At 57.6% G+C, this 16,585-nt stretch overlaps 1 protein-coding gene across 3 annotated transcripts in view; it reads right to left on the bottom strand.

Annotated features, from left to right (window-relative positions):
- OTOF (otoferlin) overlaps nucleotides 1–16,585 on the bottom strand; it is a 101,563-nt gene that overhangs the window by 13,275 nt on the left and 71,703 nt on the right. For 2 of the 3 annotated variants that reach the window (XM_055377603.2, XM_055377604.2), the window contains exons 12-32: nucleotides 13,843–14,002; nucleotides 12,817–13,003; nucleotides 11,817–12,003; nucleotides 10,195–10,418; nucleotides 9,612–9,720; nucleotides 8,916–9,096; nucleotides 8,707–8,827; nucleotides 7,097–7,197; nucleotides 6,864–6,954; nucleotides 6,620–6,736; nucleotides 6,339–6,491; nucleotides 5,791–5,980; nucleotides 5,577–5,701; nucleotides 5,057–5,191; nucleotides 4,211–4,372; nucleotides 3,543–3,662; nucleotides 2,960–3,121; nucleotides 2,686–2,848; nucleotides 2,093–2,163; nucleotides 634–663; nucleotides 106–234 (exon numbers count right to left, since the gene is read on the bottom strand). In XM_055377603.2, the coding sequence (XP_055233578.2) occupies nucleotides 106–234; nucleotides 634–663; nucleotides 2,093–2,163; nucleotides 2,686–2,848; nucleotides 2,960–3,121; nucleotides 3,543–3,662; nucleotides 4,211–4,372; nucleotides 5,057–5,191; nucleotides 5,577–5,701; nucleotides 5,791–5,980; nucleotides 6,339–6,491; nucleotides 6,620–6,736; nucleotides 6,864–6,954; nucleotides 7,097–7,197; nucleotides 8,707–8,827; nucleotides 8,916–9,096; nucleotides 9,612–9,720; nucleotides 10,195–10,418; nucleotides 11,817–12,003; nucleotides 12,817–13,003; nucleotides 13,843–14,002 (2,918 nt within the window). Of the gene's footprint in view, nucleotides 1–105; nucleotides 235–633; nucleotides 664–2,092; nucleotides 2,224–2,685; nucleotides 2,849–2,959; nucleotides 3,122–3,542; nucleotides 3,663–4,210; nucleotides 4,373–5,056; nucleotides 5,192–5,576; nucleotides 5,702–5,790; nucleotides 5,981–6,338; nucleotides 6,492–6,619; nucleotides 6,737–6,863; nucleotides 6,955–7,096; nucleotides 7,198–8,706; nucleotides 8,828–8,915; nucleotides 9,097–9,611; nucleotides 9,721–10,194; nucleotides 10,419–11,816; nucleotides 12,004–12,816; nucleotides 13,004–13,842; nucleotides 14,003–16,585 lie in introns of all 3 variants that reach the window. The other variant, XM_019020612.4, reaches the window with a different exon arrangement.

Below are 16,585 nucleotides of genomic sequence, written 5' to 3'. Positions count from 1 at the left end.
TGAATGGAGGTGGGATCCAGCTCTTGGGGGCCGTGGGAAAGAAGCTGGACAGGAGGGTCTGAGTGTGGAGGGGGTCACCTCCCCTCACCCTACCCGAGGTCTCACCTCCTTCATGGTGTCAATGGAGGCAAAGTACTTGGACCACCAGTCCAGCATGCTCTCGTCTGGCTCCTCCTCCTCTGGCTCCTCCGCAGTGCCCTTCTTCCTCTTCTTCTTCTCCTTCTCCTCCTCAGCCTGCAGGTTGGCCACGTCCAGAGTCCTACATGGACTCCTCCTGCCTGGACAATCCCGAGAGCCTCCACCCATTCCGCCATCTGTCAGCAGGAAGCCTTGGGCTCCATGAGGCTCTGTGGGGCCACCCATGTCCAAGGGGCAGGGCCTTATTTTATGGAGAAGGTGCCACAGGCCACAGAGTGTTGTGACCTGCCAGTGTGATCCACTCGCCCAAGCAGGACTGGCACCGAGTCCTGCACTCACCCAGCTCTTTTCCACTGCATCTTGGGGGAGGTGTGCTGGCCCAAGCATGCGGGGGCTGGGGCTGGCTCTGTCGCTGATGCTGGACCCTTTGGCCTGACATCATTGCCAATAAAGGACCCTCTCACCCCAGAGACCCTGCATGGCCCCCACACTCACCACATCCACCTTGACAACAGCTTCAGAAGTCTGCAGAGGAACCAAGGAGACAGGGGCAGAATCAGCCACTGGGGCCTGGAGTGGCAGGCAGTGGCCTAGCACAGGGTGTGTGGAGGAGCTGAGATGGAAATTACTGTGTGCTGGCAGCCCCTGTGCCCGCAAGGCCAACTTTGCATTAATAAGAGCACTCTGACTGGTGAGTCTGCAAAGGGTCTGAGTGAGGATGTTTCTTTGGGTGGCCAAAGGAACAGTGGGCTGTGTTCCAGGCTGGCCCACGTTCTGCCCTTCCCTGTAGGGTCTACAGCTTGTACGCCACTTCCACACCCAACCCCCAGGTGGCAGTTCTCTCTCTGGCAGATGAACAGTCCTGGGCCCAAAGCCAGGAGGAATAAGGAGCTTCCACCTGGAAATCCTCCTCCGACCCAGGCCAGGGAAGTGTCATTGGTGAATGGCTGGGATGGAAAACCAGGGACTCTTTGGAAAGGACACTGATGATCTCATAAGGAATCATTACCTATGGTGTCATTTGTTGGAGTAAAAATTATAGCAGGTGATTATAATAAACTGTGATGGCTCACTCTGTCTCTCATACACACATACCACACGCCAGTGCACATGCACACACCCACATGTATGCACGCATGTGCACATATGCACACCGCAAGCATGCATGCACACATATATGCACATACACCACATGCACACATGCACATTTACATACCACATGCACACATGCACACATGCACATATGCACACCACAAGCACACATGCACACATATATGCATATATACCACACTCACGCATGCACACATGCACATTTACCTACCACCCGAATGCATGCACACTGCACACATGCACATATGCATTTACACACCACATGCACGCACATATGCACATACCACATGCACACATGCACGTACGCACACCTATGCATGCACACATACATGCACATGCTCATACCACATGCATGCATGCACATGCATATGCACATACACCACACATATGCATGCACATATGCACACCACACGCACGCACGTGCATATGCACATACCCCACATGCATGCACACACACATGCACATACACACCACATGCACGCATGCACGCACATATGCACATACACCACATGCATACATGCACAATGCACATATGCACACCACACATACGCATGCACGCACAAATGCACATATATCACATGCATGCACACACACATGCACATATGCACACCACACACATGTGCACACACATGCACATTTACACACCACACGCACGCGTGTGCATTCCAGGATAGTATTAGGAGGGAGCTGTTTGGACACACAATCAAGCTCAGCCCCCGACAGTCACATGCCAAAGGAGGCTCTTAGTGTCCTTTTCTCTCGGGGCAGATAGTCTGGTTCACAGGATGTGTCACACAAAGTTGCATGTTCCCAGCCAGCAGGGGGCTGACCCCACCCGCCTTACCGCGTCCAGCTTCACCATGGTCTCCAGTTTCTTGATGGGTACCTCTGGCTCCATAGTCACCACAACCTCCCCTGTGGAGAGAGAGGAGGAGCCCCCATTGCACAGCACACGGCAGCGCCGGAGAAGCCTGACTGGACAGATGGACAGATGGACAGACAGGCAGAGGAAGGAGCAAGAGGAACAGTGAGATTGGTGGGGCAGGAAGGTGCGGAGAACTAAAGCTGATTCTGGAACTTTCTGAGGGAGAGAGGGACAGGCAGTCATGGGGAGGGAAGAAGAGAGCCCGAGATAAGGGGAAGCTGCGGAGGCCGGCGGGAGGGAGGTGGCAGGGAGGCCTGGGTCTTCTCCATCAACCAGCGCAAGGGGCCTTCTGCCCTCAGGCCCCCCCAGGCTGTCTCCAGTTCTGCCCTCTCTGGCTGTAGAGCTGGCGTCACCTTGGGCAGCCTTCCTTGGCCACCAGGGTGACCTTCTTCTATGCCCACCCCCTCGGCCCCAAGGAGCAAACTGGTCGCGGCTCGGACTGGGCGGAGACCTGGAGCCCTTCCCTGGGGGGCGTGGAGCCAGGCTTGGTGGCAGGGTGGATGTGGCCATACCCGTGGTGTTCCAGCTGGGGGCCAAGCGGTCTGGGGGCCGGTAGATGAAGCGTCGCAGGGAGCTGACGGCATGGGAGCCCACCAGTGTGTAGCGACCAAAGGCCCGGCAGTCCACCACACGGATGTTCAAGGGCGGGTGCAGCAGCTCGTTCTCTGGGAGGTCCTGGGGTGTTGGCGACAGGAGCCTGAGCCTCCAAGAAGGGGCAGAGGAAGCCGGCTGGCTGAGTGGAGCCACACTGGCCACAGGACGTCCTCCGCCAGGGCCTGCACTCACCACTTCAAACCACTTGACGAGGGTGTTGAAGTTGGGGTTCTTCTTATAATTGTGGATCAGGGACGACTGCACCCCCTTCCCTGCACACTCGATGTCCACCCGTGGCCGGTCCACCTGGGCCAGGTTCACCCGCTTTAGGTCCCGTAGGCCCCAGAACAGCACCTGGGAGAGGTTGGGGGGGGTGCAGAGAAGAGAGCCCCTTAGTCAAGGGAGCCAGCCATGGGGGTGCTGGACCATCCAAGAAGGAACTGGGCAGTGGAATGGGCAGTAGTTCAGCCCAGATTTCAAAGGGTGGGAGCAGGGCCAGGAGAGCAGAGGAGGGGCAGGCGCCCTCCAGGGATGAGGGTGGGGCTGCCCGGAGAAGGGGTGCAGAGTCAGGGGTGCAGACAGGAGGGCTGGGCATGGTCCTGGGAAATGGGAGTGCGACTTGGTGCAGATGGGGGCAGGCCCTGGGCTGGGGCAGGAGCCTGGGTCTGCTGCTGGCTCCTGGTGATGGTGGTGGGAGGGGGATGACAAGCCACTTCCCCTCCTGGGTCCTCAGACTCCTCATCCAAAAGGGAAGGGCCACACAGAGCCCTCGCACCTCCACTCGGTACTTGCTGAGCACGGGCCGGATGCCCACGGGCACAGGCATGATGGGACCTCGGTCCACGTCCACCGGGCCATTGATGGGGGGCAGGTCAGCCTTCCCTGCTGATCCAATCTGGGGAATGGGGGTCACAGGTCACACACTGGGGAGCCCAGGGACAGGGCCCCTTGCCCATGAGTTGTTTGCCATGATCTGGGGAGACAGGGAAATCCCCTAAGGACCACGCCCCCAGCTTTGGTCAGGATGGGTAGGAGAGAGGCCCCTAGGCCCCAACCCCCGGGCCCCAGCTCCAGGCCCCAACCCCCAGGCCCTAATGCCCCTAGGCCCTAGCCCCCGGGCCCCAGCTCCAGGCTCCAACCCCCAGGCCCTAATGCCCAGGCCCTAACCCCCCAGGCCCCAGGCCCCAGCCCTCAGCCCCAGCCCCCAGCCCCAGGCCCCAGCCTCCAGGCCCCAGACCCCAGGCCCCAGCCTCCAGCCCCCAGGCCCCACCCCCAGGCCCCAGCCTCCAGCCCCCAGGCCCCACCCCCAGGCCCCAGACCCCAGGCCCCAGCCTTCAGGCCCCAGACCCCAGGCCCCAGCCTTCAGGCTCCAGCCCCCAGCCCTAGGCCCCAACTCCCAGCCTCCAGTCCCCAGGCCTCAGCCCCTCTTCCCTGCAGTCCCACCTGCAGCAGCTCGAAGGCCGCCAGCAGGTCTCCAGCTGTGGCATTGCCACGGTAGATCTGGTAGTACTCGAGCTGAGGTGGGAAGCGGGGTGGGCAGTACGCCTCGTCTGCCATCTTCACCAGGGGTTTGGCGAAGGTCCGGCCCATGAAGTCAGCTTTGCCCTGACGCAACAGACAACCCAGAAGCCTCTTGGTGCTTGCTGTCCACACCTGTGATCTCGTTTGGTCCTTACCACAGCCCCATGAGTTGTTGTAAGGGACAGGTGTGATCACCCCATTTTACAGATGAGGAAACCAAGTCTCAGGGCCCACCGAAGACTTGTTCAAGGCCAAGCAGTCAGTAAATGGCAGATGCCCGGCTCAGGACTAGACATGAGATCCTCCTACCTCTAGTCCAGGGCTATCTGGGCACCTCAGCAGCTGAGTTGGTACATGAGAAGGTGGCTCGCTAACTCTCGGGGGTCACCCCAACCCCTTACTCCCTGCTCCAGAACCTCCATGGAGGACGGCAAGGCTGTTACTGGTTGTGGTAGGTGAGGGCAGGGGTCGGGGAGCCCTGGGGTGGGGAGGCTAGTGACAGCAGGACTTGCTGGCACACCTCCAGGGCTCAGCCTGTAGGTGACAGGAGGTGAGGATGTCCTGGCCTGGGAAAGGGTCAGGCTGCCGCAAGCAGACAGGAGGAACTAGATGTCAGCCCCCACTCCCAGCTTCCCAGCCAGCACCTGGCCAAGGAGCTCTGCGGGTGGGTGGCGGAGGTGAGGGCACAGCCTCAGTGCAGGTGGAGTGCAGGGAACAAGGGCCAGGTGTGGTGCTGCTGGGGTCCCTGGCACCAGAGCCCACCCATACCATGGAATCCTGGTCATAGATTTCAATGACAATGATGGGCGGATCGTCCCTCAGCTCATGAGCTTCACCATAGAGCTCCAGGTTGTCGAACACCAGCATCTGGTCCCAGGTGGGACACAGGGTCTCATTCAGCACCTGCAGCATGGGATGGGGAGACAGGGGACAAGTGACAGAGGGTGGGCAGATGCACAAACAGAAACCACCCCTACTCACTCAGCTTCCACGGAACCTGGGGACAGGAGTGACAGGTGTCTTGATTCTTCCAGAAATCTTAAAATCAAGGCTAATATGAGGTTTGGCCCAAGCCCCCTGCCAATGTCCTCCTTGTCGTCCCTGTCTGTGAATATAACCACAGCTAAAGCCCGTAGCCTTTCCAGTGTGACCCGCGTCTTCTGCAGTTATCTGCAGGGCTTCCCCTGAGAAACCGGGGCACTGGCTGACCTGTGGCTCCAGGCCCCACAGGCTCAGAGGCTTCCGGTGCTCTCAAAGCCAGAGCCACTCCCTCCTCCCAGGCCCTCACCTCTGTGCACTGACTCTGATTGATGAAGAAGACGCGGGCAAAAGGGTCTGAGAGTCCGCTGCTGTCGGCGGCAAAGAGGCTGCGGGCCTGGTACATGTGGGCTCGGAGCTGGAACGCCTGCTTCTCTGTGGGGAAGGGCAGCCTGAGGTTCCGGGATGGGCAGCCCCTCCGGCCCCCTCCCAGGTGAGGCTTCGAGTGAGGGGTCCTCACTCACTGGTGTAGACCAGGCTGATGGGTGGGAAGGCATGCAGGCCCAGGCCCTGGGCTGCCTTGACCTCCTCGAAGCCACAGGGCAGGCCACACAGGAACTCCTTGCGCTGTTTGCTGAGGCCCAGCCACAGGTAGAGCTCCACCTTGGCCTGCACTGTCCAGCCTGCCGAGCCGAAGCCCCGCTTCCCTGGCAACTGGGGGCGGGCATGGGGTCACCAGGAGCCTGACGGCTGCCAGGGCCCAAGGGGTGGGGAAGGGGCAGGGGCCGGCAGAGGCCCTGGTCAGAGCTGCCCTGCCCCTTCACAGCCATCCCGCTGGGCTGGGGTCCAGTGGAGGCAGGGGGATGGGCAGGAGGCCGTCATGCCCCCTTCTCCACCCCTTCCCCCACCTCCTTCCCCACCCCTTCCCCCACCTCCTTCCCATTCTTGGCTCTTCTCTGAGCACCTGCTGCTTGAAGGCCCCACCCTGTCACTCAGGCCGTCCAGCCCCAGGTGGGGGCTGCTGCTCCCCTGAAAGGACCCAGGCCCCCATCCATCCTGCTCCCTCCAGCACCTTGAGGAAGAGCGTCTTGACCTTGGCGCAGTCCTTGCCGGTCTCCTCCTCCACGATGGAGAAGAGCAGGTCCTTGGAGGGCACACGGGCATAGGCGACACGCTTGTTGTTGCTCATCATCCAGATGAAGATGTCGGGAATGCTGTGCTGGGGCTGGGGGTTGGGGGGTGGCCAGGGGCAGTGGGTAAGGGGGTCTAGCCTCCTGACTGAGCCCCCTGATCCTGAGGGGCCCCAGAGAGCCAGCCCTGGATGAGGCAAAGCCCCGACCCCTTGGGCCGCACCTCGTCTGCCAGGAAGCGCAGCTTCTGCAGGAAGTTCTGGCACAGCCTCAGCTTGTCCCGCACCGTGTGCCGCTTCACCTGGGCCCGCAGCGTCCTGGCCTGCTGCCCCATGTTTTCCTGCGAAGGAGGGGGTGTCAGCGAACCCAGCAACTGGGGGACAGCTCGGGCGATGACAAAGGGGGTTGTGACACCTTCTCACAGCCAGGCCCTCCCTCCAGCCCCCGCCATCCAGTCGCGTCCTCACCAGCTCCCTCATGCAGGACTTGAGGCGCTCCCGGTCAAGTCTGGTGCGGGATGAGTGGCCCTGGTCCTTGTCAGCCAGGGAGAGGAAGCGGCTGAGGGTAGGGGGAGCCGGGGTTTAGCGAGCCTGACCAGCAGGGGCTCTGTAGATTCTTCCTCATCTGCCCAGCCCTGGCAGGGTCCCCTTTGTCCAGTTCCGCCTCATCCTCCCCCCACCTGCCGCCCCTCCCTTCTCACCAGCAGCCACAGCTCAGCTCCTCCAGGACGCCCCGCAGGCGACGCTCAGGGTAGGACTTCTCCGTTTTGATCATCTCCTGTACGTCGTTCAGGCCTTCTTCCTGTGAATCAGGAGTGTGGGTGATGCTGGGCCACAGCCCCGCCTCCCCAGCCTCCCCAAATGCCTCCTCCCTGTTGATCAGGGGAGTGAGGGACCTCATGATCTGGGAGCTCTCGCTAGGGCCATCCTGAGTATCGGTCATCATGAGGAAGTCATCAATTTCCCAGGTTCTGTTCTCAGAACCTGGAGATGTTGGTGTTCATGGGTTCTTCAGTTCCTGAAGGAAGAAGCCACCTCTGGGCTGTGAGTCTGTGGCTCTGGTGAGCTCACAGGGCCTGGGCAGAACTCAGGGCTAGGGGGCTCAGGGCTGGCCAGAGACAGAGGGAAACCCTAGGACTGGATGTGCCAAGATCCTGACGTCACTCCAGAATGCTGGGGCCTGTGGCAGGGGATGGGAACAGATGCCTGGGGGAAGAAGGAGTGGCTCTGGCTCTGAGAGCACTGGGAGGGCTGTGAGACCCAGGTCCCACAGGAAACACAGGTCAGCTTGTACCCCAGCTCCTTAGGGGAAAGCCTTGCAGATAACTGCAGACCCAGGTCACACTGCAAAGGCTATGGGCTTTAATTGTGGTTATAGTCACAAGACAGGGATGACAAGGAGGACATTGGCAGGGGGCTGGGAGCAGACCTCATATTAGCCTTGATTTTTTTGGAGGTTTTAATTCATTTTTATAAAATATGAGCTGGCTGAGCTTCAGGGAACTTCAACAGCGAACAGCAACAGCTCAGGGAAGGGTGGGATTATCTGCTGGTCCCTGCTCCCCCAGGTTGGGGAGAAGGAGGTCTCATGCCAACAGCTGCACTCCTCGCCCAGTCAGTGCCCATGGCTCAAGGGGGGAGAGGGGTGGGCAGAGGAGGAGGGGGCAGCTCCTGAGCTTCAGACACTGCTCGCTTCTCCCTTTTCCCCATTTCCCTTCCCTAGCCTTGCTTTTTTATTTTGTTTTATTTTATTTTATTTTTTTGAGATGAAGTTTTGCTCGGTTGCCCAGGCTGGAGTGCAGCGGCACCATCTCGGCTCACTGTAAACTCCGCCTCACGGGTTCAAGCGATTCTCCTGCTTCAGCCTCCCGAATAGCTGGGATTACAGGTGCCCGCCACCAAGCCCCGCTAATTTTTGCATTTTTAGTAGAGATGGTATTTCACTATGTTGGCCAGGATGGTCTCGAACTCCTGACCTCAGGTGATCCACCCGCCTTGGCCTCCCAAAGTGTTGGGATTACAGGTGTGAGCCACCACACCTGTCTCCCTAGCCTTGCTTTTAAGATTTCTGGAAAAATCAGGGAACCCAAAACTCCTGCCCCAGGGTTCGCTGGAGGCTGCAGTGACTAGAGGTGGCTCCTGCCCTTGTCTGTGCCCTGGGACCTGGGGCTGAGGATGGGAACAGAGGTCCTGCTGGGGCCGTTCCTGCAGCCCCCTGGGCAGACTAGCTTTGCGTGTTCCAGGGAAGGCCCTCTGACAGCGCCGTCTCCCCCAGGACCCCACCCCTGCTGGCCCCTGGCCTGGCCCTGACCAGCTTGTCAGCAATGTGGTCCATGATGTTGGCATTGTAGAGGCGGCGGCGCTGGTCCGGCCACCAGCTCTTGATGTAGATGCAGGGCTTTCGCTCCAGGTAGGGCAGATGGAAGTAGTTCCTGGGGTGGGCAGAGGCGGGAGGTGAGGTCTTGGGGGCCCAGGGAGGTGGGAGGGCCAGGCCACAGGAGGATGGGAGGCTGGGCCCACCTGTCGGTGACCTGGGGCCGCAATGGTGGAGTGGAGGAGACTGAGGCCAGGTCCCCGGCATCACCGGCCTCGTCATCACTTGTGTTCTGAATCAGGTCTACTTCTTCCTCATCCCCCGGCTCCTTCCGGGGCCGAGGCCGCTGGGGCCGGGACAGGCCATCAACTTCGTTCCCATAGTTGCCTGGAGCAGAATGGGCCCAGAAGGCCTAGAGTGCATTCCCCACCAGGCCCCTCCCACCATCCAATCCGGTGCTGCCTTGGGTTTGGGAAAGGGGAGAGGGAGAGTCAGGGAATGGGGCTCAGATGTGACACATCATTAGCCAGAGAGCATTAGCCCGTGTCCCCACTCCGCTGAGAGTCAGGGAGTCCTCATGATGCCCGAGTGCGAGGCCCAGCCCTGGCCCAGGCTGTGGCCTGAGTTCCCACTCTCTCCTCTCCAGCCCCAGGAAGGGCTTCTCCCTGCCCTCTGCCCCAGGTCCCAAACACAGCCTCACCCTGTAGGTGGAGCTGAGGGTTGGCCCCTTTATGGGGCGTGGTCCACCCCATGCACACACAAAGGTGTTTTGTGGGTGCTTGAGGCCTCTCAGGGGAAAGGGGTCACGTTCCCTACAAGAGTGAGGACAGGGCTGAGGTGCAGAGCCTCACACTTACCACCTGCAGCCTAGGCCTGAAGCCTGCTGTGGGCCCAGCACTCACCTATGGTGACCTCAAAGGTGATGGGCTTGTCTCCGTTTCTCCGGTCTATCATTGAGGCCTCCAGGAAGGCTCCAAAGAGAAAGAATTCTTCCATTTTACCTGCACAGCTCTGTGGGGAGGCAGTTCAAAGCGTTCCTGAGCTTGAGTAAGGGTGGCAGGTCGGGGGCCAGGCCTCCTTCCGTCTCACAGACAGGCCCTGGGGGTGGATGGTGGGGGCATCCCACCCGGCTTTGGGGCCAGGCAGCCCACGCCCCAATGGCCCCCCAGCCTGGATATCCATGGAAGGAGGGCTGGCTGCGGACACCACAGGGACAGCCGTGGCTGGGAAGAGGGGCAGAGGGGAGGCACCATTGTGAGATCTGGCGGCCGTTGTGAGACAGAGCACAGGCAGGCAGTGGAAGAGGGCAGAGTCCTGTTGGGGGGCTGAGTGGGGGGCTCTGCTTCCTGGAGAGAAGCCTTATCCTGAGGTCTGACTCCTCAGGTAGACAGGGCAGCAACAGGCAAAGCCTGGGACCCAGGTGACTCAGGGAGAAGGGGGCTGAGCTGGAGGCCCTGGGGGACAGCACAGTGCCTGGGGTCTCACCTCCGAGATGGGCGTGGCCTGCTCCACCTGCACCTCTGTGGAGCTGGTGAGCTCAGGGTTGGAGGTGTCTAGGATCTCCACGGCCAGGCCCAGCAGGAGCCGGGCCCGGAAGGACACACCCTCCCCCAGGCCCTCGTTCAGGTCCTGACGCTCGTCCAGCAGCGTGTAGTTACGTGTGGAGCCGTACATGTTCACCCAGGCTGGGCCCAGTGTGGGCAGGAAGCCTGTGGCAGTGGGAAGAAAAATGAGGGGGCCGCGTCACATTCAGTTTCCCTGGGGAAGAGGGGCCTCTTTTGGGGGTCCCTGGCCTCCAGCTCCCGGGTGCTGAGCTGAGAACTTCATGTGTGCCATTCAGGTGTGGGGCAGCCTTCTTACACTGCGCTGGGGTGGAGCACTCTCTTGGGTCTATTTCTTCCCTGCGGGGGCCTGAGCTGGAAGCAGTGGGAAGGCAAAGTCTAGCTCCCTGCTTCCTGGAACTTAGAGCAGGAATTGTCAACAGTCTACTTGTAGGACAGAGCCAGTCCTTCCAAGTCCCCAGCATGACCTTGGGCCCTGTGCCATTTTTGCAGCTCTGTCCCACCACGGTGACCCTGCCGGTGCAGACCCCTCCCCTCCTCGCTGAAGGCCCTCCCTCTCCATCTCTGCCTGTGAAATGCTGCTTCCTCACGAAGCCTTCCCAATTCCTAGGCACAAGTCCCTTCTCTTATGGCTAAGATTTGTCAGGCCTCTGACAGGGGTTGCATGATCCAGTTTTTTTGGTTCATTTCCTTTTTATTCTGCCTTTTTTTTAAAAACACACTTACAGCATTTTAAAAATTTAGATATACTTCACATGACATAAAATTCACCCTTTTAAAGTGTACGTTTCGGTGGTTTTTAGTATATTCACTATGTTATAAAACATCATCTACTTCCAGAGCAGTTGCACCCCCTCAAAAGAAACTCTCCACCTATTTAGCAGTTAGTTCCAATCCCCTCCCTTTAGCACCTGGAAACCGGCAATCTACTTTCTGTCTCTGTGGATTTGCCGGATGTTTCACATACATGGATCAGACAACATGTGGCCTTTTGTGTCTTCTGCCTTATGTTTTGACCGTTTGGTAGCACATCTATCTCCTCAATACACAGTGAGCACTTTGATCCGGGAATAGATTCTTATCTCACTCTATGTCCTTGGAACCCAGCACAGGGCAGGGATCCTAGGAGGTGGTCAATCCCTGCGATTCTGCAGATAGGCACTACTATTAGGTATCATATATATATATACACACACACACTGTAATTATATACAAATGCAGTATATACACTGCTATAATGTGCGTATCATACTATAATTATCATATCATATAATCATTATTATTTTCACTTTACAAATGGGAAAACAGGTCACACAACTACTAGCTGACAAATCCAGTCAGCTGGGCTCAGGCCAGCTCTGAGCCGACCTGAGCCACAAATCCTCACCCTCCCCCTGAGGCAGGGGCTGCTGGCAAGGCCCTGGAAGTGCCTGTGAGGCTGAGGTCCAGAGCTGATGACAGTGGTGTGAAGAGAGGGGATCTCACATATTCCTTCCCTTCAGGCCACTCCCTGCCCCCCAGCACACCGGGTCTCCCACTGCTGACCTTTGTCTCCATCATTAGAAATCTTGCGCAGGTCAATGAAGTGGGTGCCGATGGCCATGTCGTTGACCTTGTCCGAGTCTCGGATCTGCACCTTCATGCGTTTGCAGAGTGGGGGGAAGAGGTCTGTAAAGACGACCTGCTCATTCCACAGGGGCTCATAGCTGCTCTTCTGCACTGAAGTCTTGCCCTGGTGGAAGGGGGAGCACGGGTGAGGGCGTGGCATGTGTGTGTGAGTGGGTGCATGTGTGTGTGTGTGTGTGAGTGGGCGCATGTGTGTGTGTGTGAGTGGGCGCATGTGTGCGTGTGTGAGTGGGCGCATGTGTGCATGTGTGAGTGGGTGTGCGTGCGTGTGTGAGTGGATGCATGTGTGCGTGTGTCAGTGGGTGCATGTGTGCGTGAGTGGGTGCATGTGTGCGTGAGCAGATGCATATGTGCGTATGAGTGGTTGCATGTGTGCGTGTGTTAATGGGTGCATGTGTGCGTGTGAGTGGGTGCATGTGTGTATGTATTCGTGGGTGCATGTGTGCACGGGTGAGTGGGTATGCGTGCGTGTGAGTGGGTGCATGTGTGCATGTGTGAATGGGTGTGTGTGCGTGTGTGAGTGGGTGCATGTGTGCATGTGTGAGTGGGTGTGTGTGCATGTGTGAATGGGTGCATGTGTGTGTGTATTCGTGGGTGCACGTGTGCACGGGTGAGTGGGTGCGTGTCTGCGTGTGTGAGTTGGTATGTGTGCGTGTGTGAGTGGGTGCATGTGTGTGTGCGTGCCTGTGTGTGGACTTGTCTCCACTCTTCCCACACCCCCAGCCTCTCCTCCCTCTCATGCCCCCTGCGCAGCTCTCAGTCTAAGGACTCCAGGAGGCAGTGAGGATCCTCTAAGTCCGTCCCTGGCCAACATGATTTCCAGCCTTGTCTTACCTGCCCAGCTGCCCCAGGCCCCACACCCATCAGCCTGTGATACCTGTCACCCAGCCCCAGCCTCCTGTACCTCATACCCCAGTACCTTCTGGCCAGCAAAGAAGACTTGCACGTAGGGGTCCACGAGGTCCTTGTTTTCACCGATGAAAGCCTTCTTTACATTGGCCATGAGGCTTGTGTTCATACGGGGCAGGCCCTCTGCTCGGTAAATTTTCACATAGAACCGGGCCCACTGGCGTTCGGGGGGCACCCCCTCGGGGAGCAGCAAGTTCCTGCCAGCACATACAGCCAGGGACATGGTCACCAGGTCCAGGTCCCCAACCCCCATCCTGGCATCCTGGCATCCTGGTATCCAGGACTCCTGGGTACTGGCACAGTCTCTAAGGGACAGCTGAGGGAGCAAGGCTAGGATTAGACACTTGCATTCATGGAACTTGCCCCTTGTGGGATTCTGGGCAAATCTTCCCATCTCACTGAGCTGCCGTTTCCTCACTGTTGAGGTGGCTGTAATAATACCCACCTCCCAAGAATATGATTGGCTCAAGCACGCTAAAACATATGAGTGCTTTGTAGATTGTACATTGGGATATGATCTTAGTATTATTGTCAGTGTTTTATAGTTTTGTGCCGTATCTTTTGTTTCGTAGACAAAAACTTCACAGTAGCCACTCTCTCTCCCCCAGCTCACAAAAGACAGGATTCATTGATCCCAGCACTTTTACCCACTGACTCCAGACAAGGTCACAGAATATTTCTCAACAGCTGCTATCAGCTGCCTGGAATTGGCACACCAGAAGAAACCTTGGCTCTCCCAGCACTTCCTGCTGCTATACTCAGGACCCAGCAGCTGCTGGCTCTGGTCTGCCAGCATCGACTCTTCCCAACCCGTTTCTCACTGGCAGAAAGGATGTCAAAGGACTGTTATTCTCAGCCATCCTCCATCACCCCCTGCCCCTGCCCTGCCTCGGAAGAGTGGGGCTGCTTGGGAGAGTGAGCGAGAGCAGGGTGAGGGAGACGGGTGGCAGGTGCTCTGAGCAAACCCTCACCAGGGGCTCCCTGGGGGAAGGAAGGGCTGGCTCAGACTCCAGGGGCTGGGGTAGCTGGGCCTCACCCCTCAATGTCATCTTCGTCGGTCTCATTGGCCTTGTGGGGCGTCTTGATGTTGTCCCCTTTGCCCACCACGGCAACGTCACACTTCACGTAGCCCTTCAGCCCCGAGGAGATGTCATCGGGGTCAGACAGGATGGCCCACTTGTGATGGAACTGGTGCTCTGCAATGATGAGGGGTTGGCACTGCACCAGACGCCCCCACCCAGAGCGTCTCCCAGTGCTCAGGGCAGGCCAAGGGGTGGCAGAACCAAATGCTGTCTTGGTCCCTAGAGTCCCGGGACCTGGGGCCACAGCTCTGCCGGTCCCTAGCCCAGGGTATGATAGAGTCTGAGGTCCTCTGGAGCTGGGGCAGTGGGTGCATGGCCTGCTCATGGACATATATCCCATGAGTGGTGTGACTTGGAAGCACGACAGCCTCCTCCTAATTGGGTTTTTCTGCCTGTGGCCTCTTCTATGGCCCCACCCCAGTCAGCCAGCCTTCACATAGCTGTGAAGGACACAGCTGCACACAGGGCCTTCCCAGGTGGAGGCTCATGCTCCTGCTCCCCATCTTCAGCCCCTCTGGGGCTTCCCAGTGCCTTGGGGTGAAGACAAAAGGCATGGCCTGCAGGCTCCTGATTTAGTGCTCCCTGACTCACTCTGCTGAGCCCACCCAGCCCTGTGTTCCTCCTTGCTGAACAGGTGTTGTGGTTTTATATGCCCTTTTATACCTCCATGCCTTTGCATCTGCTGCTCTTTGAGCTTGGAATGCCCTCATTCCTGTTCTCTCCACCTCCATCTGTCTTTCTCCCTATTCAATTTGTAAACTTCTACTCATTTTGCTCAAGTTTCTCCTCCTCCATGCAGCCCTCCCTGACTTCCTCTGAAGAGTTGATCCTGGGCTCTTTAGTGTTTGTTCTCTGTGCTCTCCATGCACACCTCCCATCTCACTGTGCTGATCTGGGTATTGTTTGGCTCTGATTTTAGACTGAGAGTCTCCTAAAGACAGGGATTGTCCGTCTCATCCCAGTGTCCCATGACCTATGACTGTGTGGAGGAAAGGACGGATGTCAGGGAAGGAGGCGCTTTAGGAAGGATTTGCCCCTTCGGGTTTACTTTAAGCTCAGTGGGCAAGCAAAGGGAAGCGCATCACTGTGCCTTAGGAATCTGCTTCCCGGGATGTTAGGTGGGCACTGAACTCTCAGGGACTCAGCACCTCCCTCCTTCACTCCCTCCTCTTCCACCTTCTACCGTAGCCCAGGCCTGCGCCCTGCAAGCCTGTGGCCCTGGTGGGCTCCCGGAGATGTTAGGGGCTGTGTGCAGAGGTTGGCCTTTCTGGGAATAGCCAGGCCACCTGTGTCTCAGAAAAGATAATGCCACAGTAGAGTCTGAAGAGAGGGACAAGCAAGGTGAGAGGGCAGGAAGGCACATGGATGAGGAGTCACTGGAGAACCTCAGCCAGGCTGGCAGGCCTCCAGGGAGGGGCCATGTCCCAGGAATCCCAGGAGCTTCAGGTCTTGCCAGAGCAGATGTGTGTCGGATGAGGAGATGGACAGAAAGCTCAATGAATGGGTGCATAAATGGGCAGAGGGATGGGTGGTGAGCTGCCTGGCCGGCTGAGAGATAGACAGACAGATGGTGAATGGATTACTGGATAGAAGGAGCCATTAATATGTGGACAGGTGGGTGGGTAGATATATGGATGGGTGGGTGGATGGGTGGATATATGGGTGGGTGGATCTGTGGATGGGTGGGTAGGTGGATGGATCTGTGGATAGATGGGTGGGTAGATATATGGATGGGTGGGTGGGTGGATGGATGGATATATGGGTGAGTGGGTGGATCTGTAGACAGGCGGGTGGGTGGGTGGATGGATTCATGGATGGGTGGGTGGGTGGACCAATGGATACATGGATTGGTGGGTGAATGGATGGATACATGGATGGGTGAGTGGATCTGTGGACAGGTGGGTGGATGGATTTGTAGATGGGTGGGTGAGTGGATGGATGGGTACAGGGGTAGATTTATAGAGGTGTGCATGGTTAGATGAATTGGGGACATTTAGCAAAGAAAGAGAATACGATTCAGGAGGAATGTAAAATTTACCTTCAAATTTAAAGGCTATTTTTCTTTTTGTCCTGAAAGAGAGACCTGTGAAAGTGGGTGAAGGTTACAGGGTGACAGATTTTGAGATGACCTAAAGAAAGTGAAGATATCTAAAATAAGAAGTAGTGAGTGCCCCATTTCTGGGAGGACTAAGCAAGGTTAGAGGACCAATCAGAGATGGTGCTGTGGGGGTCCCTACATCAGGTTAACACTTGACTGATGACTTCTGAGGCCCTTCTAGTCCTAATACTGTGTGATCTCAGGCTAGAGATACAAGGACCACATGAGATCCTGAGCTATATGCTTACCAGCTTGAAACATCATTTCCCCTCCCTTCAGCCTGGGGCTGACACCTGCCAGTCAAGGGTAGCCCAGCTGGGGAAGTTGCTGCATCCCAGACCTCCTTTATGATCTATGAGGATGAGTGTATGCCCCTGACTTCCTCTACGATCTATGAGGATGAGGGTATGGCCTGTCCTCACCCCCAACAGAGAGTAGCAAACAGTAAACAGTTTCCTGATGTTGCATCTGGTGGTACAAATGACAAAATGTGGTCCTGCCAGGGTTAGAAGAGGGTCTCTCGGGAAACCCCTTCCAGTTCCAAGAGATATTGACACCACCCAAAGCTTCCCAGCAGCACCCAGGAGTGTCTCTGGGAG

This window comes from Gorilla gorilla, chromosome 12 (assembly GCF_029281585.2).
Source record: "Gorilla gorilla gorilla isolate KB3781 chromosome 12, NHGRI_mGorGor1-v2.1_pri, whole genome shotgun sequence".
Taxonomy (NCBI): Eukaryota; Metazoa; Chordata; class Mammalia; order Primates; family Hominidae; genus Gorilla; species Gorilla gorilla.
Note: the sequence above shows the minus strand (reverse complement) of the source record. Positions and strands in the feature narration are given on the sequence as shown.